The following is a 27,328-nucleotide window of genomic DNA, read 5'->3' on the forward strand; positions in this document are numbered from 1 at the left end:
AGGATCCTCCCCCTGATCCAGATCTGTGCATTTCTAATCAAACCATCTCATATTTAACTGACAAATATCAGAGTGATGTCTATGTTCCCGTCTAATTCTTGGCTGAAAAGCAAATAAACACAAAAACACAGAACTACTTTCATTAGATTTATCCTCTAGGCCAACATGTTTGGTTTGTTGTCATCTGGCCGATTAAAGGCTTTTTCCCCTTTTAAATATAACGGGTCAAACTTTAGACTTATGTTGCACCTACAAAATAGTAATACTCATGTTAAAAGACTGGAAACCTGACTGAGCCCAAGTAATCAATGAAATGGAGATGCCTGACTTTTCCTCTGCTCCTCCTCCAGCCTGAGAACTTGCTGGTGACTCACAGCTCCAACGGCCAGCCAACGGTCAAACTCATAGACTTCGGTGATGCCGTCCAGCTCAACAGTGCCAACTATATCCACCCCCTGCTGGGCAGTCCTGAGTTTGCCTCCCCGGAGTTGGTCCTTGCAGAGCCAGTATCGCTGACCTCTGACCTGTGGAGCCTGGGCGTCGTGACCTACGTGCTGCTGAGCGGTGCCTCCCCTTTCCTGGATGAGAGTGCAGAGGAGACCTGCCTGAACATCTGCCGGCTGGACTTCAGCTTCCCCAGGGATTACTTCCAGGGCGTCAGCCAGGCGGCCCGGGACTTTGTGTGCCTGCTTCTGAGGACCGACCCCGGCAGGAGGTGTCCGGCCGGGCTCTGCCTACAGGAGCCATGGCTGCAGGCTGGTCTGGCTGACGACCGAGCTAGAGCCGAGAGCTGCCTGGACACCTCCCGCCTCATCTCCTTCATAGACAGGAGGAAACATCAGACTGACGCGCGGCCCATCGGAGGCGTCAGGAGCTTCATCCAGAGTCGCCTTCAGCCCCGAGTGTGAGGCCTGAGAAAGGATTCGCAAATGTCAACCCACTCCCTCACGGCGCCTCACCAGTTTGACCACAGCAGGAGAAACCAGACACACCTGCGCTTGTTGTCCAACGCTGAGACCGCAGAGGGGCTGCAGATTCCTTTGGGACTGAGCATCTCGATTGTCTCGATGTAAAAGAAGGAGAAACCATGAATGCTGATCTTATCCTGTTTCACAGAATGTTGATTTACTCAAGTCCTGTTGTCCTCTTCTCAATTAATCTGAGACCTGTTGAGGTCTCCAGCCAATCAGAGCCCTAGAGAACAGAGTTGTCACTTCCCACGTAAATTAATGTATCCCCCTCGTCTACTGCTGCTTGCTGGATTCAACTCAAAACTGATTTTGTAGTAAAGTGAACAAAAATCAAAAAAAAAAAAAAAACAGAAAAACTTTATGGAGGTAATTTATTTTCCTTTGCGAGAGTTAAAGCTGATCAGTGGAGCCAGTTGATCGAGCCTTGGCCCCCCCCACTGCACAGCCGCAGAGCTTTCAGGAGAAAGTGATGCCCACAGAGCGAGTGATAGCGCTGAGAGCAAACGGTCCTCCCTCGGGTCGAGAGAGAGCGACACGGACATGGTGCGATTTTGCTCTTTTACACTAAACTGTAACTCAAAGACATTTTAGGAGCAGCCCTTTCTTATAGAAACTATGTATAGAAAGGAAAAGTATCGTCTCGACGTTTCCAAAAAAAACTAACAAAAAAAAATCAATTGTAGAAAATGCTCGTCAGTTGAAAGCTGCTGCGCTACTTGGACTCTGTAGACGGTGAGCGCGCTTGTTGACCTTACGGAGACATTTATACATGCGATCAGAAATCTTCGATTGGCTGCGCTTACATTACGTACCTAATCTAAGATGCCACGATGACCATGTTGCGAGTAACAATGCTGCACTGTCCAATCTGAGAAGAAACACTAGACATCATTGTTTGCTTTTCCCTAGAACAAACTTGTGTTGCGCGGATGTGAGATGTTTAAGCCTTACGTTGTAAATAGACGTCTGCCTCCTTTCTACTCACATTCACAGTGAGCGAGCGTCGGGGGTGGTCGTCGGGTAGATGGGGAGTGAATGTGGAGGCAGAGGAAGACAAATTACTGTAAATGCACTCGTTGTATGTTATGTTTGATTATCATGTGCAATGTTGCGGCTTTAACATTTTATGCAACTATTTATGAAGACATCTGTTGTATCTGTAATAAATCTAGAGAAAAGCATGTACTTGGTACTGCAAGCACTGCTGGTAGTTTGTGGTTATTTGGTCTTTGAGAGTGACGACTTCCAGGCAAAAGGTCACCATCTAAACTCATCACGGGCTAATCAAAATGGATTCAACACGTTTTCTACTGTACGCCTCTGTAGTATTGGTACACCAAAGTTACTCTAGCTTTATAGTTCTTAGCAAAACATGTTTTAATGTGATTACGCGTCGCTCGAGTGAGGTCATCGATGATCATGTGAAACGATTGTTTACAGGAGCAGGACAGATGCGGAACTAAAGGAAACATCGACTCTTGTGATTCGGAGCAGGAGCTGAATGCATCATTTCCTAAATGGTGTTGTAACTTTATGTACAGATACTTCTTTCTAAAATATTTCTTCCATCGTTTTCTGTTCTTAATATAAAAAACTAAAACTAAAAACCGTGATCAACTGATGGATTTTAGTGCGATTAGTTTATTACCATGGTACAATTTTTTTTCCAGACTATAATTTAATCCGGTGTGAGGATGTGTCACATTGAAATGGATTCTACCAGGAACACAAGTCACAGTCTTCTGTTACCTTCCTATTTATTTTTAAAGGCGTGCACAGACAATTCGCAACAAAGAAACTTGGACTGGATACCTCAGTTTAGAGTTGTTTTTTTTTTTTTTGTTATTTCATCGTTTGTCTTGTTTTGTTTCAGTTTCATGAATTACATGTTTGTTATTTGTTTGTTTCTAGTTTCATAAATTACATGTTTATTTGTTTTTATGTTTTTTATCTTTGCATGTATATTTCTTTGTACAGTTCATACATATTTTCTCGTGTAAATATTCTCATTTTGCCATCAGTTATTTGAAAATTAAACATAATGAACACATGTATGCCGTTTGACACTTTGTTTGCTCAAGTCTCATTTATGATTTCCTTGTTTGTGTTGAATATTGATGACAGTGGGGTCAATGACAAGGTTTCTAAGGTAATTACCGTTTATACTTGATATATATATTTTTGAGTCCAGAAATTGTCTTTAAACAAGTCTCACTTGGTAAATATAAACATTTGATTCAGTAAAATACTTTTTTTAAGTAATAAGTAGTAAATTTCACATGCACCTTTTCGATTTGCTCATCATTTTTGGCTCTTTTCGGGTAGTGATCACTTCAGCTGTGGATTGAACTCGTTCACACTTATTATTGATACTGGATATTAAAGGTCTATAGCAGTTAAGATTCTAAAGGTCTATAGCAGTCAAGATTTTACAGTGTTAAAAAACGAATAACTATGATGAATTGACATGAAGACTTTACATCTAGGGTCTGGCAGTGAGAGAAGCCCCTCTGCGAGACGTGAACTTTCCTGATCCTTACACTGAGATTTTACATTAGGAAATACTGTCTGAAAAATATCTTTGACTTCCAGTGGACCTGATATTGATCTTCTATTATCGCATGGAATCATATAAACAAGACTTATCATATAAAAAAAACGATGTCATTTAAGCATTTATTTGACGATTGGTTCATATTCCTGCAGATAATTAAAGAAAAGATAGGGAAGCAATAATGGAGCAGCTACATATTTGTCCACCAGAGGGCACCTATACTCCTATTTTTCAATTGTGAAACGTCCTGACCAGTACACAGTGCTTTACAGTACAACTACACACATTCATACTCTGCTACTGTCTGCTGTGTTTTCTGCTGTCATGATGGCAATAAGGGGTTTGGTATCTTGTCCAAGGATATCCTTATAGAAATGTTGGCTTACATTAGGGTGCGCTCGTTTAACATGTGGCAGTGAAACTAATATTTACAGGTGCATCTTAAAAAAGATATAAATAAATAAATTGCCTTTAGCCCTTTTTTGAATGATCTTTGGAAAATTTGGAGATACTGGATGTATATTTTCCTGAGTTATACTCTACCTGTAATGAATCTACATTATACTAAAGTTTCGTCTATTATAGTATATTACGGAACAAAATAAAATCAACTTTTTCGTTATATATTTCTTTTGAGATGCACATGTTTTAGCTTTACTTGACCAACGTCACATCAAAACAATGTCATGAAGTTCTAGTCAGAAATATGGTCTGCAGCGCCCTCCAGTGGCTCTTTGCTGGCATTAAGAGAAGTAGATTTTCGGGCCTCCGAGAGGATAACTGACGCCAAAATTATATGAATATTACTTAATTCTATCTGATGACCGTTAGGTGGAATCATAATGACATCATCCTCATCCCACTTGCTTTGTCCATCACAACATTTTCCTATTCATCCTCACAGCCTCTTAAATCTTCCTTGCCGACCTGTATAAAGTGAACCTCAGTAAGTATTCTCTGATGCAGAAGAGGAAACCAGTCAGATTCTCATTTTAATTACTTTTCATTTCACCTCTTTGACGTGAAGCTACCTCCTCCAACGTTGGATTTCCTGTTTCTGAGTGGAATAAAAACATTTAATCACAAACAGAAGTTGACAGAGTGCGTGGCAGCAGTTTCACATCCAGATATTTTAACCTGTGACAGAATGGACTCGATTTCGTCAGTCCAAGTTCAGTCAATTTCCAGTTTGTCTTAATCAGCATCAATAACCATTTCACCCACTGGAGCGATCACACACTTTCTCTCTCACACATGACACACAACCTAGGTTGAAGGTGTTGAACTTCAGTCCAACTCATCAAAGACTGCTCTGTGTTTTTCAGCGGAAGAGAAAAGGGTCCTTCTGTGTCACATCATCACACTTTTGAAATTTGACATTTTACATTCTGATTTGGTCACATGAGAACCACGTGATCCTGAATGAAGGGGAAATGGGAAAGGAACTTTCAACTTTTGGGTGATTGTGTCTCTGACACAGTTCAGTGTAGGACATCAGGTAAACGACATGATGGTGTTTGTATTCTGACCTACACAGTTCAGTGTAGGACATCAGGTAAACTAAATGATGGTGTTTGTGTTCTGACGGACACAGTTCAGTGTAGGACAGCAGGTAAACTACACGGTGTTTGTGTTCTGACGGACACAGTTCAGTGTGGGACAAACAGCGGAAATATGACCTGTGTGAACTCTAAACACAGCACGAAGCAGCGCGTCAGCACCGCCCAGTGTTCCCAGTGTGAGGGGCGGCTGATGGAAGAAAAAAGGAGCCGAACTAACGTAAACCACACGACGCTGAGACGTTTGTCTGGAGCGAACATGGCGGCAGGAGGAGGAGGTCATCATCAGGACGGAGGCTGCAGGTGTGAGGCCGCGGTGACGATTCAAATCCTCCGCTCCCTCCTCCCCCCCCCTCCCCCCTCCGAGCGAGGGTGTGTTTGATTTACATTATTATTATCAATATAACACCTAATTTTATATTTATTTATGTTTACTCTATTATTATTATTATTATTATTATTATTATTAGAAGTAGTAGTAGTAGTAGCAGTAGTAGTAGTTGTAGTGGTAGTAGTAGTACCAGCAGCATTATTATCAGCATTATTATTATTATTAGCATTATCAAAATTAATTTGATTTTGATCTATGTTTACTTATTATTATTCGTATTATTATTATTAGTAGTAGTAGTAGTAGTACCAGCAGCATTATTATCAGTGGTCTAGCAACCAATACCAGCAGGTGTTGTGTTGTAACGTAGACACACGTAAGGTCTAATGCTCTTACTGAGGAGTGACAGCCTCTGAGGAGAGTGTTTGGAAAGGGCACAATAACACACCAGCAGTCCTATTTTGGTTTATAGCAACGTTGTCTTTAATTCTAATTTCCAATAAACACAGAATATATCAGTCCCTTATTTGTACAAAAATACCTGAACAGGATACAATGTAGATCCAGGAGCCGTACTGACAGAATGAAGCAAAGCACAGTAGGGGATCTGAGAATCCAAAAAAAAAAAAGAAGATTCGGTTCACTTGCTCTTTTTTTTTCTTTCCCTGAAATATTTATTTGCCTTCAGCTTATGATGACTCCAACCCCCCAAAATAAAACATAACCGAGTCAGTTTCACTTCCACCTCAACTGTGAGTCAGCTGGGTCGATGGGACCTGTATGTGACGTTGACCTGACACAAGGATTTAGTTCCAGTAGGATTATCTTTCACATTCACAGCTGACTGCAAAAGAACACAGTGAGTGGATGGACGGAAACTAAGGACTTGTTACTATTCAGAAACAAGAGGCACCTGCTGCAAGAATATGCGTAGTTTAGAAGAAGAATAAAAAAAAAAAAAACTTTGTTATGCACCTTAAAATCTGAGTACATGAACATATTGAAATGCACATTCCTCTTGAGCTACTGCCTATAATTGTACTACTTGTGAGGAAAGTTGTACAAAAGCTGCTAAGAATATCCCCATGGGTTAGTTGTGGGTGTGTGTGCTCTCGATTAAAACCCATTATTGTGTGTGTGCGTGTGCGTGTGTGTGTGTTGATTGCCATCATTTACTGGAGTTTTGTCCTGGAAGTAAATGAGTAGAATCAGACAGACGGAGAGGGGATAATCAAAAGACGTAGTCTGAAAACAAAATGGCATCATTTGATGCTGTCAGAGTGGGGGACTCTGTCAGCCTGTCAGCTTATATGGACAACTGATGTGCAGGAATTTGACACAAGCCAAAAATCCAGTTTGATCTCTTAAAAAAACAAACAGCTTAATTTAATACTGTATATAATGTGGTATATTCTTTTTTTTATATATATATATATATATATATATATAAGGTCATTTTGTGGCAAACCAAAGAAAAAAAACACAATAATATCCATACACAAACATCAAATAATGGAGAAGAAAAAAAGGACAAAATATATCATTCTTCATTTTACATGGCGTTATGAGCAAAAGCATAACGCCCCATACATAGTGATCTGTGACCTAGGTACAGTGTTAGATCTACGTCCTCTCCATAGCTTCACATACTTAGAAAACAAATGATACTGTACACTGGTATTGTCATATACTTGTATACTTTACGTGTGTATAGGATTGCATTGTAGCACAGTGATTCAAAATGGAGCGGGGAGGAGAGGACAGAGTCTGCCCCCCCCCTCCCCCCTCCCCCCCAGCTGACCCTTAGCGATGTGGTTTTGAATCCCTCTCTGACAGACAGGAAAGACTCCTCAGCTGAGGACCGGGCATGCTGGGATACCTCCAGATACCTCCTGTCTCCTCTAAATCCACGTCCTAACCCGACTGATCAGCAACCTTCCACTTACTGTCTCTTAAAAAAAGGCAAGTTTGATAACCAGCAGTTAGCAATCCTGATGAGTGAATGCAACAGTCTGGCTTTCCACACGTACACACACATGCACGCACGCACTTATTCACCACAGGGTCATAGCTTACAGGCTGGACACAGGTGGGACAGGGGGGCGGGTTCAAGCATTATCCAATCCCTGGAGAGAGTCTGCCCTGGCTGACTACAAAAGGCCGGATTGGCGATGCGCAGAGCTAGTGATTCTGGTCAAGTCACGCGATTGGTGGACTCGTGTGGCAGTGGCTTGCGTGTCAATGACAGTACTTAGAGAGGTTAGTTCGCCTGGCAGGGAGTCTGACGGCCTCGTGCTAACCCTGTTCACTGTGGATCTGGCACAGGATGGAGGGCAGTTGCAGGTGAAAGCAGGAGGGGTGGAGGAGGAGGCTAAGTAGCTGTTATGTCACATGTCTGCAGCTTTTTATTCTGCTGCTAACACAACAGCAGGAGAGGCCAGAAACAGACAACAGGACGTTAACCACTCTTGAGGATCTTTCATGATGATGTAGCATGTGAAACTGGTTATTCTGACAGCGCAGTAATTTGTTTCTAGAAAAATAAGCCCATTCTGCTGATGTTCATGTTTCATGCCTGCAGGCTGCTTTCAACCAACTCAACTCAGTGCCATTTTTAAATCCTCTGAATGTTGGCTTTAAGATGGAAGTTTTTGTTCAGCAGAGGACCAACTTTTTTAGCTTAAGACGTACAGTTTCTCTCTATCACTTCCTCTCCCAGAATGCTTTTCAAAAACTACCAGACAGAGGCCATGTTGTTTTAGATAGAGCTGGAAGGGCTGAGAATAAGAAATTATTTAGTGTTGATAAATTTAAAAAAAAGTCTTTGATAATTGTATGGTCAATTCTCTGAAAGAGTTTCCTAGAACTCAATATATTCAAATACTCATTATGATCAGCAAATCCCTATTTGCAAGAGGACTTATTGCAGTTTTTTGGTCATTTTGCTTCAAATAATAATTACTGATAATCCAATTAGTTGCCACTTTATTTTCTGGCCACATTGAATCATCCCTCATAACAGTGCAGGACTTGCCCTCCCATAAAGGATTGCTCCGTGTGATTGTTCAGAGACAAATTTCCTAACTGTTTGCCTCAGAGGGACTGACACCACAACGCAACTTTAACCTCTGACACCACCAGACGACCACGCATCTGCTGGAAAACTAAGTTACACTTTTTGTCAAATATCTGCAGAAATAACACAGCACCAGACAGGAAAATAGGGCCCGTTGAGATGAGTGTAACTCATTATTTCTTGTTGGGGGTTTGATTATGGGGTCAATGCCACTCTCTGTTCACTAAATACTGTATGAAATTACAGTCAGCAGCTAGTTAGCTTATATTGCCTTGAGTAAAACCACAAATTCCTGTTTTTACACAGGCTTTTAAACAGATTTAACAAGCTTAACAATATGTAAACCTGTGAGTTTTTAGAGGAACTGGTAGGTGGGTTTTATCACCTGCTGACAGTAGCTTCTTCTCTAGCGTGCAGACATTAGAGTAGTATCCATACCCTTGTTAAACTCTTGGCAAGAAACCGATAAAGAGCATTTCCACGAATATGAAACCTCTTCTTTAACGTAACCTTTAACACTCCCGAATGTTGTTGAATCTTAAAGTCTTAAATGTGCTACTGTATGTGCATTTTTATACAGATTCCATTTCATATACAAAGTTCACGATTTTCACTTAAGGCGAGTGAAGCTCATTCGACCCTGTCTGGACACCCGGTCGTCTGAGTTCACATTTCAAGTCATTTGTTCAATTCAAGCACAAAAAAAAGTCATGGGAGTGCTTTTGTTGATTTGTCTTCTCTGGAGTGAGGGAACAGTGGTCAGAATCCGACAGCTCCAACTCATCATTGTCAAATTAGGAGAATTTAAAATGTGCAAGCAGTGAGATCAGAACAGACTTAGGAAAAGAAAATGACATTCAAAGACAAATTCAACAGCAGATTTAACTCTTCTATTTAAAAGCTGACTGAAATGGTAGAAGCTGGAGGGTGAACACACTTTTCAGGAGTCTATTGAACAGTCTTCCTCCTCCTCCTCACAGTCTTGTAACGGTGCAGCCGTGGTGTAGTCATGTCGGTATAAGACACACGTAGGTCCAAGATGTTCCCAAACCTTTCTGAAAGGCACTGCATAATCAGCCACGACTCTCTTTGCTCCCACGCCACTGTAATCCAATCTGAGCCGGTGGAAATTTACATGCATGCTATTCAGAAGGGCGGGGTGGAGGAGGAAGAGGAGGACGACGAATGGAGAGCAGCCAGCTTCATTTAGCTAGAGAGAACAGCTGTCGTCTGTCCGCCCAGGAGTGCAAAACTAGTTCTGCATTGAATCAACAGTAATTAAACAGCATTAAAATGACATCAAGTAATCAACTCTACAAGAGAGGCTTGTTACAGCCTCCCTGATAAACATTCCTCTGCCCTTTCAGCAAACCCTCGCCACTGCTCTGCTTATCTAGCCTTCAGCCACTTCTCTTTTCTCCTCCGACTTTTTGTGTGAGCTTGCGTGGAGGCGGGGATCGGGGGTTGCACCAGGGCTTTGGGGGATCTTGGGGTAAGACACAGCAGAGACGCTGTGTCAAGCCTGCTCGAGTTATGGGTGGGGGGGCGGGGGGTCAGCTTATCCAGACTGGACTGCACAGGTTGAGAAAACTCTTGGATCGAGTTTGATAAGACCCAGAGAGGTTCCTGTCCATCCCTGATGATTGATGAGGAAGTCAGAGGGTGGTGTTTCCTGCCTGCCTCGGTAGTGAGGGGGGCGAGGGTGGGCAGGAACCACAGCTTATCAGGCCTGGAGGATGGGGGTGGAAGGTTGGGGGACTTTAAAAGGAGGGATCCATCTGAGAGACCCGTAGCTGAACAGATCATAGCGGTCCTGTGTTTTCACAATGAAAGGTCTCTCGCAATGGTCAACATTGTATTGACATAAACAAACAAGTCTCTGTGATAAAATCGCAGGAGCTGGGCGACTGCCGGGTCCACAATCTGCGACACTTGGACCGTCCAAACAGTTCCCATTCAAACATCCAAACAGCGACAAGGCAGAGAAAAGCACGGCCCATCTGGCACATCGAACTTGAACCAGCGACGGAAATTGTTCACATCCCCAAAACTTGACATTAACTTCTCTTTGTCTCCTCGACCTCATTGTGTTGGCGAGGGAGGGGCAGCTGTTTGGGGGGGGGGCAGGGTTTCGGGAAGATAGGTGTGCAAAAAAAGGGTGGAGGTGTTTGTGTGAGGGGGGAGGGGCTGGAGTGTCACAAGGCCACAGTGGTGCAGGGGTGTTTGAGCTTGCAGGGCAGCACTCCTCTGTTGAGCTGGTAGAACTCCACCAGGTGGATCAGATCGGTGAACTTGGTGGCGCTGTCGTCGAGGCTGAAGAACACCTGACCGTCCTCCTCACACTTCAGACCACAGCCAAAAGGAGGAGAGGGGACAATTAGCCATCAATTACAATGAACCACAAACATGATTATCACTAAGAGCTACTCAAAGATCATGTGACATTAAAGGTGGCAGCAAATGGGAAGATGTAAAAACCACATCAACAGCCTATTGTCTGAACTGTTAATGCCATACTGCTAGTGTGGCTCTAGGTATGTTGATGAAGGCCTGTTGGTCAGTCCACCACATTGGTTCTGACTGAAATACTATTAGATGTATTGCAGTAAAATATTGTTCAGATACCCATTAACCACCCAGGAATAATTTAAGTTTTCATCTGGCATTACAAATAACTATAAAACTAACATCATTTTAGCACCATCGTGAACATGTCTGCCTGCTATCGATAGAAGCCGGCCACGATAAACATTTGTTATCAATGCTGTGCCTGAATACACTTACATACTGTAAATTATCATAGAGGTGCTAGCCTGGCTGTAGACACACATGCTAGAATGGGTCTATTCTTTTCGGACTTATTATTGACATTTTCATAAACATTTTCCAGTGTTCAAATGCAGTTGTTGCACCGATGCAGTTTGTCTTAACAGTATTAGAAATCTCATATCAATCAGATATCACACAATATCTCCAAATTAAACCAATAGTATCTCCGTGGCTTTATTTAAAAAAAAAAACTTGTTGATTTCTGTATTTCACAAAATAAATGCAGACAGATATGTTGATGAGGAAGGAAAACCGCATTGCAATATCTTAAAAAAGCTCTGGTGAAAACCTTTGAGATCCAGCATCTAAAGCTGATCGCTGTAGATCATGAAATCCAACATCATTTTTATTTGAATGTCCTGTTTAACAAAAGGAGACTGCAGTGCTGTGATCTGCCTCTGGGCCTCACTCCGGTGGATTTTACCAGCGAGTGTGAAACCTTTCCCGCAGCAGTGTGTCATGTGACTGACCGGTAGGATCTGGAAGTGCTTGATCTTCTGGTGGTGGCACAAGGTGAGCACGAATGCTTTGGGATTACTCTGACTGTCCCGTAACAGGAACAACCTGAGACACACACACACGACATGAGTGAGAGGTGTTTCAAGTGTTGGGAGAAAGGAATGCTGATGAAAGTAAGAAACGCTGGACATGACACTGCTCAAATCTATTTCAGTGACTATGGAATTTAAAATGACTGATGATACGCTGCAGCACGATTGTGACTCTAACAGAACCTTATCTTAATCCACAGGGTGGAGGTAAAATGTGCTGCTGAGACATCAAAAGACGAATTTAGACTCATATTTGACAGAACTAAGCTTTTTTTGCTCAGCAGCTGCTCAATCTCAAATTTTTAGCATTTTTATTCATATAGTATGTATAAATAATCGTCACTTTCGAACAATTACAGAAGCTTTCAGTTCAATTTCACATTAACATGAATCAGCCTTTTAACCTTTTCCAACCCAACATTGCCGTTCTCTTACCCGTCTACTTGGCCTTGATGTATGATCATTCTGTGGGCCTCCTCTCTCATGATGCGACCATGAAACCATACCTGTGTCCTGTGGATCACTGAACACACAGACAAACACCAAAGTCAGAACCAGTACATCAACCAGCCTAATAGAGTTTACTGGTCATTGTGGTGTTGCTGGGTTTGTAAAATCAGTGTGTTGTTGTGAAAGCCTCTTTTCCTCTGGTCAAAAAACCCACCTACATCCACAAACATCTGTTTTTTATCTGCAATGGGAATGGATACAATCGGCATTCACTCCTGTATCAAGTGACTCTGCAGTAGAGACCGGTTTTAAACGGCTCCGACTTCGATCAGCAGTAATTGAAATGTTACACCCAATTGAATGCACTAATCTGGTAAAAGGGGTAGGTGAGGGTGGCTCAGTTTTTGATGCTTTTTTGCAGCGCACAAGCAGAACCGGGCAAATTCGGGTTAGGGTTTATCAGTGTTTATATAACCTGCGGTATGCCTGCTAGCTTAGGTGTAAGTGTTAGAAATGAGAGTACCTGTGCTCAGGGAGGAAGGGTGCAGGGGGCTGGGACTACCCAGGACATTCATACGCTGGCTCCGTTTCTGTGAGGAAGAATTGACATTTTAAATAACATCACGTAAAAGCAGAATCCCTGACAATAGCTTAACATTTCGGTATCTGTAGGTTCATATATTTTATTACAGCGCATGGTAAATCCACAAAGAGGGAGCAGCTGTGTTCTGCTCTGGCTCTGTGAGCTGTGATCTCAGCAACAGATAAGTGGAGCTGCTGCTCACTTAAGTCTACGAAGAAAAGGGCTGGAGGGAAATATAAATGAGTTCAAAATGGTAGACAGCTCATGCAGACTGTTTCCATGAAATTTTACATTTAAAGACAAAAGTGAAAAAAACAGGGATCAAATATGTTGGTAAAACCTAATTTAGCCAAAACCCTCCATTTTGTTGTTGTATTTAATTTAGGACACAAAATCTGGTAAAAGCAGAGCGCCCAACTCAGCCAAGGCCCATCAAATACCATCAAGCCGCATCAGACTTCCCACACTCATAGATATCAGTTGCCATATCTTGCTAGGTAAAGGAAATGGAAATAATCCTGGATCCAACCCCGATCGTATCTATGCCAGAATTTAATGTGGTCTTCCCCATAACGCATCTTTTCAGTTTCGCCAAAAACAATACTGCGTAATCTTCCAAACAAACAAAGAGACAGGGGTAAAACATAACCTCATTGTTGGAGGTACGGTGGTGAGGGTCCTTCACCGAAATGAATTTATACGAAAATTCATTAATATCTTAGTTCATCATGACACATTTGTAGCTTTAATCCATCAAAATTCATGTTCATCCATCCCATAGGCCAAGCTTCACCCCCCTCCTCCTTACCCTCCAGGTCTGTCCCTCCTCCAGGGCGGCACTCTGGGCCTCGACAGGGTTGTCGATGACGCGGCCGGTTCGTCCAGAGAAGTCCATGGCGACCAAGGAGTTCTCAGACACGCTCCGCTGTGAGGGGAGACGTGGCAGGGGTGGGAGGGTAGGGTGAGGGTGGGGAGAAGGGGGAGGGGTACAAAAGTAGTGTGGTGAAGGGGGGGTAGATAAGGTTCAGAGGTCAAACAAGCCAGACACACTCAGTGGGGCATGACAAATCCTGTCTGCACACAGACCCACTTCAGTCAATCCACAGAATGAGAATGAGAATCGCACTGAGGAAAAGAACAGTTCCCTCCTGCTTCTCGGTGTCTCCTGCTCAAATGATTCAAGGTTTATTTTTCATTAATTACTCAAACCCCTCCCTCTCTGGCTGGAAATAAACTCAACCAAATCCAAACAATCACCGGGCCACAAAGTTGATAAATTTTCCTAAACATAAAAAATCTGGTCGCTTAAATTTGGCCTGTTTCAAGTTAGATGTTGGCCGAATTGCACATGATAACCATGACTTTTTTTTTTCACTCCTTATCAGTCCAATATTGTTTTACACAAAAGCAAACGCCCACCATTTAATAAAAAAAATCGTATTTAAATAAAATGATTTACTTATGATTGTTTGAACCGAATCTGGTTCTATGGGAATGCTGAAAGCTTAGTAAGATTTGTCTTTATAATCTTAAAGTTATAGTAATTGAATTTAGTGTAACATTTTGAGAGAAATGCAATATTTCATTGTGAATCCTTTATGTGTCGTGCTGCTGGTTGGAGAAAACAAGATATTCAAAGACATCATCTTAAAGATGTCAATTAATTGATGATAAAATAAGTTATTTCAGGTATGAGTATTGTTGAGTGTTTACCATAATGACCAACAGTAGGGTACCCTTATATAAACCTAAGAGCTTAAACAAAACTCCCTCCAAAAGTCTAATGTTTAAAAAGTACAAACTGTTCGTGGTTTCTGGAGATTTGTCACTTATTTTATTTCCAAAGGAGCTTATGAGACTTCACCCCACACCTCATGGTGTGGAGTGATTAGTCTTAGTGTAAAACGGCATACAAATATGTGGGTTTCTGCTGCATGTGCCGAACGTATGTCTGAGCGTTATGTAAATGTTCACCCTCGTAAAAACCTCTGGGATAAGATGTTATGTGTGGGATGTACTTTTTGTTACAGAGTGCTGTTGTTTAAATGAGCAGCCTGACCTGAATCTTGACCATAAGCATTTTGCTGGAGCACCTCTTTCCTCATTCACCATTTGAACAGAAGTTCACTTCAGTTTATAACAAATCCTTCCTCCGCGAAATGCAAAAAATGATCTCTGTTGAGCTGGTTTCCAATGATCCACCATCAGCTGATTAATGGATCAATGTGGATTGGTCTTGGCAGAGTGGAGGCATTAGAGTGTAAGAGAGTGATGTCAGCGAGTGGATCCTCACCACAGGCGCAGAGAAAGGCAGTAGGTCGGACTTCCTCTGCTGGGGGATGTTGTAGCTCTGATACAGAACTAGCCCGTACTGTGGAGGCAGGAGAGACGACATTAGCTCACGCTTCCATGTGCTGACAAATTCATTCATGCGGACACTTCAGGAAAAGTGAATTTATTAAGTAAATGCTAGGTCGGATGCCAACTGGCAGCGTTTTTCAGTGTGTGTGACTTGTGGAGTAGTACAAGTAAAGAAAGTACTTTGAGGAGTCTGAAGGCCGTCATCCAGCAGGTCCTGCTCTGCTCCTCCTCTGCACACAGCATCTTCATCTCCTTACAGTCACTCCTCCCTTTACTGGGCTGTCAAACACACACACACACACAGAGGGATGTTACAATAATGACACAGACACTCATGTGATATGTGAGCTCTCTGTTGTGTTGTTTTGGCATTTTAGTTTTACTAAGCCACACTGTTATCTTTTGGATCGCAGATTTGTCATCTGGTTGATACAGTGATACAAAATTCAATGCAGTCGAATGCATCATAGATAAAACACACAGGATGGCAAGCCACTACAAAAAAACACCAATGAAGTTTTATTTATGACTCCTGTAAATAATTATGGAACCTATCTAATAATTCCAGACATCTGTCTGTATGTGAATCACGTATCTCAAGAAAATTTCATTTTATTAACTTCACACTTGGCACGTGTATTGTTAAGGGCCAAGGGAAGTGCAGTGTCAAACTTGGTACAATTTGGACACGCGATACATTCCATGTTAAAAGGTTACACATCTCCTCTTCTCAAAGTTACTGACATATGATTACATATGATTATGATGATTACAATCTGAATATCACCCCAACTAGCAAAGACTATTCAAGTCAAACATCACAGCTCACACTTTCTCCCTGCTCCTCCGTCAGTAACAAGGCCATTAGACACACTGCTCCTTAAAAGCAACCCCTACTGATAAATTGATTAATATCGCCATTGCAACAATCAAGCCACCCCCAGTAGCAAAGTAAAATCCTGTATGCAATCCATTGTGTGTGTGTGTGTGTGTGTGTGTGTGTGTGTGTGTGTGCGTGTGCGTAAGATAGAGGTGAGGGGGTTAGGCAGGCCGAATCCCTGTACCATCCCAGCTTATCCCACTGGGCTTATCCCAGATCAGCAGGTGACACACCACAGATAACTCCTGGAGTGTGACACCGTGTGCTGAGTGTGTGTTTGAACCCCAATGGGTGGTTTTACCATTTTTACTAAATATCAGATAACAACCCCTCATCCTCTTCTATGAGGATGGATTTGGGAATTCACAGGACTTGTGACTATTGCAGTGTGTGTGTGTGTGTGTGTCTGTGTGTGTTACCTTGATGCAGAACTGGAAGTCTGTGGGGGCATTGTGAAGTTTTCTGCCTGTGATGATGGTGAAGATGTTACTGTCTTCCAGGTCTGACAGCAGCTGCAGATGCCGGGGCTCCTGTTCAGTCAGAGATTGATGTGGGAGGGAGGAGGCCGAGGTTAGCAGCGACAACAGGAAGGAATTGATCACAGACTATTCTTCTACACGAACACGTTGTAGTTCTGCGCTGAGTTGCTCACACTGCGTATGGCAGAAGTTGAGCAGAGCAGGAGCCAATCAAATTGTGTTCAAACACTTAAGAGCAGGCGCTAGCCAATTAAATCACTAATTCAAGCGGAGACAGTCAGCTGGTGTGTGTTCATCTGGTTGTGGATTTTATTTCAAGTGTACTTATCTTTAGCTCTGTATGGAAAGCGAGCTTGGCTATGTTGTGTGTCCCAAGTATGCGAATGGGAAGCGCATATTGGGGATTCAAGTTCACGGAAGTTGAACTCATCGGGAACGCCCACTGTCAAACATTGATGCAACGCATATGTGATAGTCCAGTGTTGCACCAGGTTCAGAATCAGTGCAGCAGTAATTTATCACCTTGGATGTTCCTTTAGTAGAATAGTAGAGCCCCGAGCGTCGCAGGAACATGTAGAGCTTCTTCCAGGACTTGCGTCCAGGCTCCTTTAAGTGCAGATAGCCCTGGATCTCTGGACAGCTGCTGGAGTTCAGAAAGTTCTGTTGAAGAAAACACACAACGGCATGTATTGAGAACATGGCTGCAGGTGGAGTGAATGTAAATCAAATGTTTGTGTTGTTCATGCCTTTACCGTCTTTAAATCATGGTTTTAAAAACAATAATATCAAGATATCTCAGTAGAATAATGAGGTACGTCCAGATTAGGCATTTAGTTTTGATGATTAAGGTTAAGGCTAGTGAATACATTAATCCAATGGGTGTCCTCACTAAGAGAGAAGTACAAGTGTGTGTGTGTGTGTGTACATTTTTGGATTACAAGACTTGGGGTTAGGTAATGAATCAAGTCTGTTATAGATGCACGGTGTGCAAGTGTGTGTCTTTTCACTTAGTCATTGCCTCACCTGTAAGAGCTGTGACTGAGGGATTGTGCCATCGGACTCCTGACACCAAGCCACCATCTGCTCTGGAAAAAAGTTCTGGATGGAAAAGCACACAGAGAGGCCGACAGTGAGCGAGAGAGAAAGAGAGAGAGGGTACACTGAATAACTTTTGCATATGCAGAGTGGGGAAGTGTGTCTCTATTAAGAATATATGTATCTTTCTCTCTGTGTGTGTGTGTGTGTGTGTGTGTGTGTGTGTGTGTGTGTGTGTGTGTGTGTGTGTGTGTGTGTGTGTGTGTGTGTGTGTGTGTGTGTGTGTGTGTGTGTGTGTGTGTGTGTGTGTGTGAGAGATGAGCACATGAGGACTCAGCAGCAAAGTGGTGGGGGAGAGAGAGAGAGGGCACTCCAGCCTGGGAGTGGATGCAGTATGATCTCACCCACTGATGTAATCCCCTTCAGCCAGCAGCGCTACTCTTAGCGTGATTGACAGGCCGCGGCCAGCACTCTGGTGTTTTACTGTACTCATTACCACAGAGCTGAGGTCACCTGCTGGTTCTGACACACACCTAAATCACCACGGCAATAATGTCCCTGTATACGCGGCCAGCGCATAACAGCAGAGCCCCACGCTGACTCCACATCAGCAGAAGATGCCACGCAATCTGGCTGCCTCTGACACTGGCTCTCAGAGGCAGGTCTGTGTCCTTAAAACGATGAACAGCTTTGCATTTTATATTGTAGCTCACCATCGCACCCAGAAAGAGTCAGACTGAGTGTAAAAATAGACTGAGCCACAGCTCGTACATCTGCAGATGGAAGATAGGAACTGTGACCAGAGAAGACCCAAAAATATTGAGAGATGGCACAAAGAGAGCTTTGTGTACAAAGTTAGAATGATGTGGGCTCTTACATAATATGACTAGCAATGAGTCTTCATGAGGCATACGAAATGTATTTGCTATAGAATTGATCTGTGTATCACAAATGTACTGTATGGAGCTTGATGTCGAGTTCCGTGCAGACATTCATGGTCCCAAGAGGCTGGATCCTGACTCTGGTGATCTCCTGCTTTTAAACTAGATGTCAACATTTGTGGTCTAGAGTGAAAGGTTTCAATGGCAGAATTGCTGTGATATTTGGGGATCACGTTCATGTATCTTCCTGGGTGATATGAGACATTTTTCATTAAAGCTAGATTTGATAATACAGGAAAATCAAGCAATAGGCTACACTTAAAAAGAACTGCGGACTATCATCTCTACTTCAGCGGTGTATTTCTCTCCAGCTGGAGACTCTAACTTTGTTTATTGATGGCTATCAGAGCAATGAGAGGATTTCAACAAATTCGCTAAAACGTCTTTCAGAAACAAATGACCTACCCTATCTTTGAAGTGGCACTTTATTTAAGGCATTTTCATCAGCATCAACTTTATGTAGAGCACCATTAGTAGCTCCAATTAAAAAAATATATCAAGGCTGTGTGTGGGTGTGCGTGTGCGTGTCATACTGACGAAGTCACTGAAAGGTCATTTGAAAGATGTGAGAGACTCACCAGAGGGTTCCTGAAGAATTCATATTTGGCATAGTTCTTCCTGAAGAGGAATTTACTGTCGCTGGTCATGGAGGCTTGAACCTGAACCACCAGCTCATGGTCTTCCAGACACCTTTCTGTATGACGACACACACACAGACAGTTAGTCACCTGAGCTCTGTCGCCTTTGAGCTGCCCTCAAGGACAGAGTTAGTGTACATGCATATATATATATATATATATATATATATATATATATATATATATAAGGTGTAACGATACACGATAGTCATGGTACCTTAGTTTGAGATCACGGTTCAGTACATACCCGAGTTATGACGTTAGGGTTCGGTACACAACTTAGTTTTGAGGTCACATTTTGGTACTTACCTTAGCTTATGTAGTTACTTTAGTTTTGATGTCAACGTTAGGTACAGTACGTTCCTTAGTTTTTAGTACATTGTTAGTTATGTTCTGCACCTCAGTTTCTAGGTCACGGTTTGAGGTCACGATTAGGTACGTACCTACGTTTTGAGGTCACGATTATTTTGCATTTCCTTTCTCTTCATTTCTCTGTTCACTTTCTAATGCTGAAAGTATATTCTGAAATGTCCTCGTCTCAATTGGACCTTGTCTACTATAAACTGTTTTGAACAGTGTCCTCTGAAAGGAGAGAACAACAACTTTTCGTTGTGTCAAAACATGAAATTGCAATGAAAATCTGTTTAAACTGAACAGATACATTTGCGTACTATGAGTGGAAATGGGTACAACTTGGAAATGATTTATGCTTTAAATCTTCTGATAGGGAAATATAGTTTGCTGCCTTTTCTTAGTCTTATCGCAGAGTCACAGTTAGCAGTACATGCCTTAAATGCATAATGATTGAAATTAAGGATAACCAAATGCTTTATTGAAAATAGATATAAGATGATTATCGTAGTTGTCCTTTAAAAACAATCAGTAACTTGAGGGTGTAGTCTCACCGACTTCTTTATTTACCACAACATCAGTGGTTAAACAATGACACAGCAAGAAAAAATCGCCTGTTACTAGGAGACGAGAGAGAGTAGCAGGTTAAATGAGGAGGGGCTGTGAAAAGAAGAAGCACTGTGAATCAGGCGGGGGTGGTGGTGGTGGGGGGGGTTAGGGGGGCTGATGGTGGAGAGGAAACGTGGTATGAGATGGCGAGGGGAGGGGGGGGCTCATTGCAGGAAGATGATGTCATGGATTAGGGCTGATTGCTTAGAGCAGCGAAGCCATAAGCAAAGTACAAGCCACAGACAAACACACAACCACACATTAAGGGCTCACACAGACCTAACCTGCTTACTGTGCACCACAGAGGCCCGCTCACTTTCTGTGTATCTGTGTGAGTGTGCATGTGTGTGTGTGTTACACTCTTTCTTGAAATTGAGGACATATAATCTCAGTGAGGCCGATTAGAAATTGATAATGACAGGATGTTCCAGTTCTGCAGACACACACACAAAATGATAGCGAGCAGGATTTAGCACTAATTCGCCCTTCCAAATGAACCCACGTAGTCTTGCTATTCGGAGGCAAAGCAAACCCATACGCACATTTTGGAGAAAGTGTTGACAATGTTTTGACTAAAACTAAAAGTACCCTCTCTGTATTTAGTGGTGGAAGTGTCTGGGCTGTGTCTGTGTGTGTGTGTGTGCACGTGTGTGTGCGTGTGCGCGTGTGTGCGCGCATGCTGGCTGCAATCAGGGGAATTTCCTGTGGAGAGTTGAGGAGAGATTGATTGGCTGGCAAGACTAGGGGCTCGTCCGACGGAGAGTCACCATTGGTTCCTTGCTGCGCTGGTATGACGCTTTAGTCCAGACCTCTCTGCTACCCCCCTCCCTCCTTCCTTCTCTCCTCTCTTTCTCCATCTCTCTCTCGCACTCCCTCTCTTTTCCCTCCCTCCCTCTCCTCACCTCACATTCCATCTCTCCGATGCACTTTTTTCCAGAAACGCAGATCAAGCAGCAAAACACAAAGTGATCCTTTGACTCTAAAAATACAACTCAGCTGTAGGAAAGCCTCACAGAGAATAAAGACCCGGAGAAAAATAGAGCCCCAGTCAGAGGCACGGCAAAAGTAAAGAGGCAAAGCACAATACCTTTTTTTTCTTACTTTTTTCCAAAGTGAGTTATTCAGAAAGAAACAGGCATGTGAGCAGAACATGGAAAATAATTAATCCTATGACCAGCACACCTCCCTCCCCGAACAGTATAGAAAGCATAAAAGCACTTATGCCATGCTCAGATGAACATACACACTGAGGGTACACACAAGAGAGTATCCCCACCCATGCAGAGACCCACAAAAGGGGTATAGACACAGACACACACACAAACATACAAGACTGAAACCCACCTGCAGAAAACCCCCAATAAAGATACTCCTAAATATTCAGCCAAATATACTGGGATGTAGCTAATTTGACCGATCTTTTAGCTTTCACTTCCAAAAGGCTGATATACACAATCCGGACACATTTTCATGGTATGCATCAAATGTTTGTGGCACAAAATCATGCACAAGATGAGTTTTTTATGGAAAAGGGGATAAAATATGTGTGTTCTTCAGGAAAATAAGACTGATATTGTGACCGATTCAGCGTGACCTGAAGTTACCCTGCTGCCTAACCTTTTCCCAACATCATCACATCACACCTGGACGCATGTACACACGCAAACACACACACAGGCATCGTTACCAAGGCCGAGGATAGGGTGGTGCTCCACCAGCGTCCAGGCGTTGTCGTCCAGACAGTGGCTCTTGTAGACCAGGAGCTGGCAGACATCTCTGGCCGTCATGTCTGCTGGGATCTCCACGACTTTTCCGGCCCCATCTTCGCTCCACACCTTCACTATCTAAAAACACAGGAGTAATGATGGCAATGTGAAGATAAAGCTGCAAAGGTAATCTTTTGAAAGAAAAAAAGCCTTGTAACAATGAGAAGGCGTGACCGGTCCCGAGTTGCTTTCGGGAATTCGAATGGGTAGAGAAAATGAAGAATGGAGCAGATCTAGAGTTACATTTACCTCCATCACCAGGTGCTTTGTCAAGTCCACACTTAAAAACTCCTCTTTACTTTGCTCTGTCATCCAACATGGGGAAGTGCTTAAAAAAAAGTAAGGCTGACGTCCAGGATAGGTCGACGGCTGCACTCTCAGCTCTAGCCTTTTGTCCACAGTGCAACCAAACTTACTCACACGCACATCCACGAATACGCATGTAACATTGCTTGCGGACAACCCACAATGACACGTTTTTTTTTGTCACATGCAGGCATAATCACCGTGAAGAAAGTAGAAACCACACATTCACACTTGGACATTGAAATAACACAGTGGATTTAGACATGCGTTTTGTCACTAAAAATATCCCCACTGGGAACAGGCGACGAGTGTAGTTCAAAGACGGAGCAACTTCCATTATTGCGCCATTTTGAACCATTTTAAGGCCAAGTGCCCAAAGCAACATTTGAGACGGGAACAATTTTGCCTTTTCACAGTGTGCTGCTGCACAGATAACCACAGACCAGCTGCTTGACACCACTGTAAGAGCAGATTCACAAACACCATAGTGAGCTCGCTCTCACATGCAGCATAATACACAAAACACAAATAAATATGAGAAAACGAACACCGGAAAGTGGCCGCAAACCACAAGGACGACTGCACTTCTATTCCATATATAGAGACACATTGTATGTGCATGTATGTTTTTCTGTGTGCTCTCACACCGCCATGTACTTAACATCTTCTGTCCACAGCAGGGATTCTGCTGCTCCGCACTTTACACTAAACCACCAAAAACGAAACGAGACACGAAGCTGGTGTTTGGCGAGGGCCCGGAAGGATGGACAGAAGTAAAATTAAGTTGAACAATGGCACCGAAAAATCGAAACACGCAAGACACATCAACAACGCTAGTCGCCTAGGACATGGCACAAAACCGCAGAAGCACAAGCGGGCGACCCGAAGACTCTGAATGCAACAAGAAACAACGTCACATCGCTCGCTACCCCTGCAAAGCCAGAAGACTCCCTCTCCTCTTCCAACACGCCCCCGTGACAAAAAAAAGTAAATTCATGGCGCATGAGCTTTGTTTGAGAAAAGTTTCATAAACATCACAGACGGAAAATGCAAATGTCCTCAACGTTGCAAACTGGTAACCACACACACATCTACACACGCGCACAGATACCAAGAAAAAAAACGCACGCACAGCCTCTTACCTCCACAGCCTGAAAGAGGCAACAGTCTGGAGAGCAGGATGGCATTTTCACACTGAGACGCTCTCCAGTGACACAGTGAGACAGAGCGAGGGAGAGAGGGAGGGGAGGGAAGGGAGGGAGGGAAGGAAGTCAGGAAGAGAGGGAGAGAGAGAGGGAGGGACAGATCGGCAAGGAGAATGCAAGAGAGGGGAGAGGGGGGAGGAGGGAGGAAGTGACAGAGGAAGGACAAGAGCAAAAGAGAGACAGACTGAGGGAGAGAGAGACAGACAGAGCGAAAAAGAGAGACAGCGCTGCCCCTTCTTCCTTTTGCCGGGCAGCATAAAGGTTGAGCTGCGAGGAGTGGTGAGCCGCCGCCGCCACCGCTCCTCCCCCACCTCCCCTCCTTCTCCTCCTCACACTGGATTAACCCAGTGTGGGATTTTTGAAAACGGTGAGCTGCTACCTGTCACGTACTTTGCACTCTTTATCTTCCAGGTTGCGTTCAAATCCCCTCATCCCTCCAAAAAAAATTGCAAGGTCAAATTTCTTCTACTAACGGCGCCACAGAAAAAGTAACAGTCCCTCTCCCTAAAACACGCCCACTCACACACACACGGATGGAAAGAACGAGCTCAAACTACAAAGCCAATCACTGAACACACACATAGTCACACACACACACACACACACACACCTTATTCTTATGCATCCACTGACATTTTCTTTGAGCCGCTTGACGGTTTCAATTTCTACCCTCTCCCTCCCGCTTATCCTCTTCCTCTTCCTCTTTCTCCTCCTCCTCAGCTGTATGTGAAATACTATGAGAGAGTGTTAGGACCAGATCAACATGTGTAACGCACACTGATGGCTTCGAGGTTCCCAAAAAGGAGGCAGTTGAAAGTCTTCGCAACAAAAAAAAAACAAAGAAAGAGAGAAAATGGTGCGGTGATTTGATCTGGAGCTGTGTGGATCACGTGTCGGGCGTTTGGGCTTTGCTGAGGGGGTCAAGGGAGGGGTAGGGAGGGAGGGAGGAAGGTAGGGATAGGGGGGAGGTGGTTGCTCAGCAAATCTGGCCAGCCTCGGGAGAGGTAGACACAGAGAGAGAGAGAGAGAGAGAGAGAGAGAGAGCGAGAGAGAAAGAGAGATAGAGATAAAGGAAGAGGAGGGAGGGGGGGAGCGGAATGGAGAAAGAGAAAAGAGGGAGAGCTATGGAGGAATGTCAGTAATGCAATACTGAGTCATAATCAGGCTCATGTGTAGCGTGCAGGCCAACCCAGCTGGCCCCTAATACAATGTGCATGAGAACTGTGAGCCACACACACACACATACACACACACACACACACACACACACACACACACACACACTCAAAAGAGGAAGACAAAATGTAAACTCTGACAATCAACTCCAGCAGGTTTTTTTTCTTTTGACAATGCTGTTCGAATTTTTCCTGCAGTCTCAGGCGGCACTTTTGCAGCCATCTGGGGAGCACCGGCTCTTATTGAGTGTGTTTACTTGTGTGTTCGTGTGTTTATGCGTATAATGCATGTTCTGGTACGTGATGAGCACATGTGAAAGAATGGCTGGCTATACAGCAAGAGATACCTAGCTCACATTGTGTGACATGTGGAGCCAGCAGAATTCTTGTCTTTCTTTTTTTCTGTTTACATTAGCATGTGTTCATGTAACTTTTCAACAACTGTTTCTGGACCCTAAAAAGTTATACACCCCTTTGCATGATGAAATTGAACGCATCTCGGTGTATTTCTACCCCTCCCCTACTTCCCTCTCTTTCTCTCTAACAGAGGAGGGTGAGTGGTGGAAAAGTACAGTCCCCACACAAACACACACAGACACGCACACAAAAAGGGCTTAGAGTTGTAGCATATTGGATTGAAGGGTCATGGACAGACACCTGCATATATACATGTTTGTGCGTGTTTGTATATACAAACACACAAAAGCACACACACACATATACACACACACAGGCAGAGTTTGTACAGGGTCAGAGGTCAAACACAATAATCTGCGCCAGGGTCAGGCCCACTTGACCAAGAGGTTTATGGGCCCCTAAACCTATCAGGCTATATGCTAACACACACACACACACACACACACACACTCGTAAGTATGCCATCTAACATACACAAACACACAAGGGATCTGGTTGTTTTAAGCCAGAGCAGATCTCTTCCAGTCGGCCCGCAGATTGTAAAAGCAAACGTTGATTCATTCACACTATGGGGGGGCAGGTTAGACTTATATGAGACTATATTGCAGTAAGAGAGGATTTGTTGTGCAGGCTGATAAATGCAGTTATATATTTCCTGCTCATCTCAGATCTGTTTAGCTTTCAACTGACCCCTAACACGTGTGCCACTACATTTACCCGCTAGCCATTAGCCATTGTGTCTCTATTCAGAAGCTGCATACTTCGAAGGCTGCATTTGAAACCAGATGCATCACAGTGGCGTGACTAAGCTGTCCCATTTCAAATGTCCCTCCATCCCGGGGAAACAAAGGCTCCAACAGGTGGAGCCCTTCGTGCTTTGGGCTATGTGCTTCAGTGACGGAACGGTTTCTCAAAGAGATAATGGCGCCGGCAAGCACGGGATGTCCAATGCTTGAGTGTCACAACTGAACAGCTAACGGTACACATGGTAAAAACCAAGGGCCATTAAAACTTTCTCCAACTTCAGCTCTGTTGCTAGGCGACAGCATAAGGGTGGGGCAAGCTGGAGACGCCAATCATGAAAAATCCTCTGTAGGCCAGACCGTCTCATTCCGGTTCAGCCTTTGCAGTCTACGAAGCCCACGAAGGACGCAACCCCAGAATTGAGGCACAGCTTTTGTTTGCTGTTCTGTGCCGAGTCAGGGGCACACGGTGCAAACCAAAAACCTCAGGGGTGACGATTCCCTCTGTTGTCAAAGTCTGTTATTTTTTCCCGATTCTCTAACTCAGCAGATTCTCCAATGAAAAATTCCATATGAACATGGGCCTACAGAACTGACAATATGCATAATAAAACGCGAATACATCAAATTCCACTATGCCCAACATGAGGCCAAACCAGTCCATTGAGGTTATCCCAGTCCATCAGAGCTGGGCTCATTGTCGTGAGATATTTAAGGCGTTTAACGGCACGCCCATTCTCACTCAAGCCCATGCATTAAATCATTAGCACAATATGTCATCCTGTCTCTGTGGGACAACCTGAAAACTTCTTATCTAAATGTACTGGATATACGAATCGCATGTTGGGTAACACTGCTTTGCATTAGCCTCACCTCATCTAATAATAAAGTTTATGTAGCTGCAAAGCTACATTAGCTTCAGGCAGAGATCAGGCCCAGCAACAAGTCCTTTCCTGTACTTTGTTTTTACAGTCACAGATGAGTGAGATCATCAGAAGCACCACCAACAACAACAATGCCTTGTTGGACATATCTTTTTATTCGGATCGAGCATCCATCCAGGAATGTGCCAAGTGCTTCTGTGTGAAGATCAGGTTCAAAGAAGTATCTCAGGCTGTGTAACTCCAGGGCGCTCCTGCTCTGCAGAACTGATGTATCCTCTTTACGTAGGGGCACACAGATTCTGTATCCAGCTGTGATGCCCGCTGAGCAAAGGGGAGTGTTTTCACAGCTGCTTCCTCAGGGTTTGCAGCGGCTCTCTGGTGGCACTTGCCACATTATTCTCTCCTGTTTGATGAGAAATTCACACAACTTCTAAAAGGACTGGTAGTTGTTCCGAATCACCTTCCTGTGCTACATCTTCACCTTCATTATTGTGCCTTCAATCCTGGTCCTTGCTTTTCCTTGGAGGATACATATTTAAGTGGATATTTTGCAGAACTAACATTCTCTGCATTTTAGCCTCTCATTCACACGCAGAGATTCTACACAGAGAAGTGTGGACTCTCTAGTTGCTAC

The 27,328-nt window shown here is 43.5% G+C and overlaps 2 protein-coding genes across 5 annotated transcripts in view; one reads left to right on the plus strand and one right to left on the minus strand.

The window, feature by feature from the left end:
- LOC128461508 (triple functional domain protein) overlaps positions 1–3,021 on the plus strand; it is a 76,409-nt gene extending 73,388 nt beyond the window's left edge. For both annotated transcript variants that reach the window (XM_053446450.1, XM_053446451.1), the window contains exon 63: positions 351–3,021. In XM_053446450.1, coding sequence (XP_053302425.1) covers positions 351–908 — 558 coding nt within the window. In that variant the 3' untranslated portion in view covers positions 909–3,021. The remainder of the gene's footprint in view (positions 1–350) is intronic.
- Positions 3,022–5,874: 2,853 nt separating this feature from the next.
- The window catches only part of LOC128461205 (growth factor receptor-bound protein 10), a 45,737-nt gene continuing 24,283 nt past the window's right edge, over positions 5,875–27,328 (minus strand). Inside the window, exons 1-13 of one of the 3 annotated variants that reach the window (XM_053446016.1) lie at positions 23,413–24,203; positions 21,886–22,042; positions 19,179–19,294; positions 17,648–17,722; positions 17,147–17,284; positions 16,565–16,675; positions 15,446–15,544; positions 15,198–15,275; positions 13,713–13,829; positions 12,845–12,911; positions 12,307–12,394; positions 11,791–11,884; positions 5,875–10,833 (exon numbers count right to left, since the gene is read on the minus strand). In XM_053446016.1, coding sequence (XP_053301991.1) covers positions 10,687–10,833; positions 11,791–11,884; positions 12,307–12,394; positions 12,845–12,911; positions 13,713–13,829; positions 15,198–15,275; positions 15,446–15,544; positions 16,565–16,675; positions 17,147–17,284; positions 17,648–17,722; positions 19,179–19,294; positions 21,886–22,042; positions 23,413–23,457 — 1,332 coding nt within the window. In that variant the 5' untranslated portion in view covers positions 23,458–24,203 and the 3' untranslated portion in view covers positions 5,875–10,686. The other 2 variants (XM_053446015.1, XM_053446014.1) reach the window with 2 other exon arrangements.

This window comes from Pleuronectes platessa, chromosome 18, assembly GCF_947347685.1.
Source record: "Pleuronectes platessa chromosome 18, fPlePla1.1, whole genome shotgun sequence".
NCBI lineage: Eukaryota > Metazoa > Chordata > Actinopteri > Pleuronectiformes > Pleuronectidae > Pleuronectes > Pleuronectes platessa.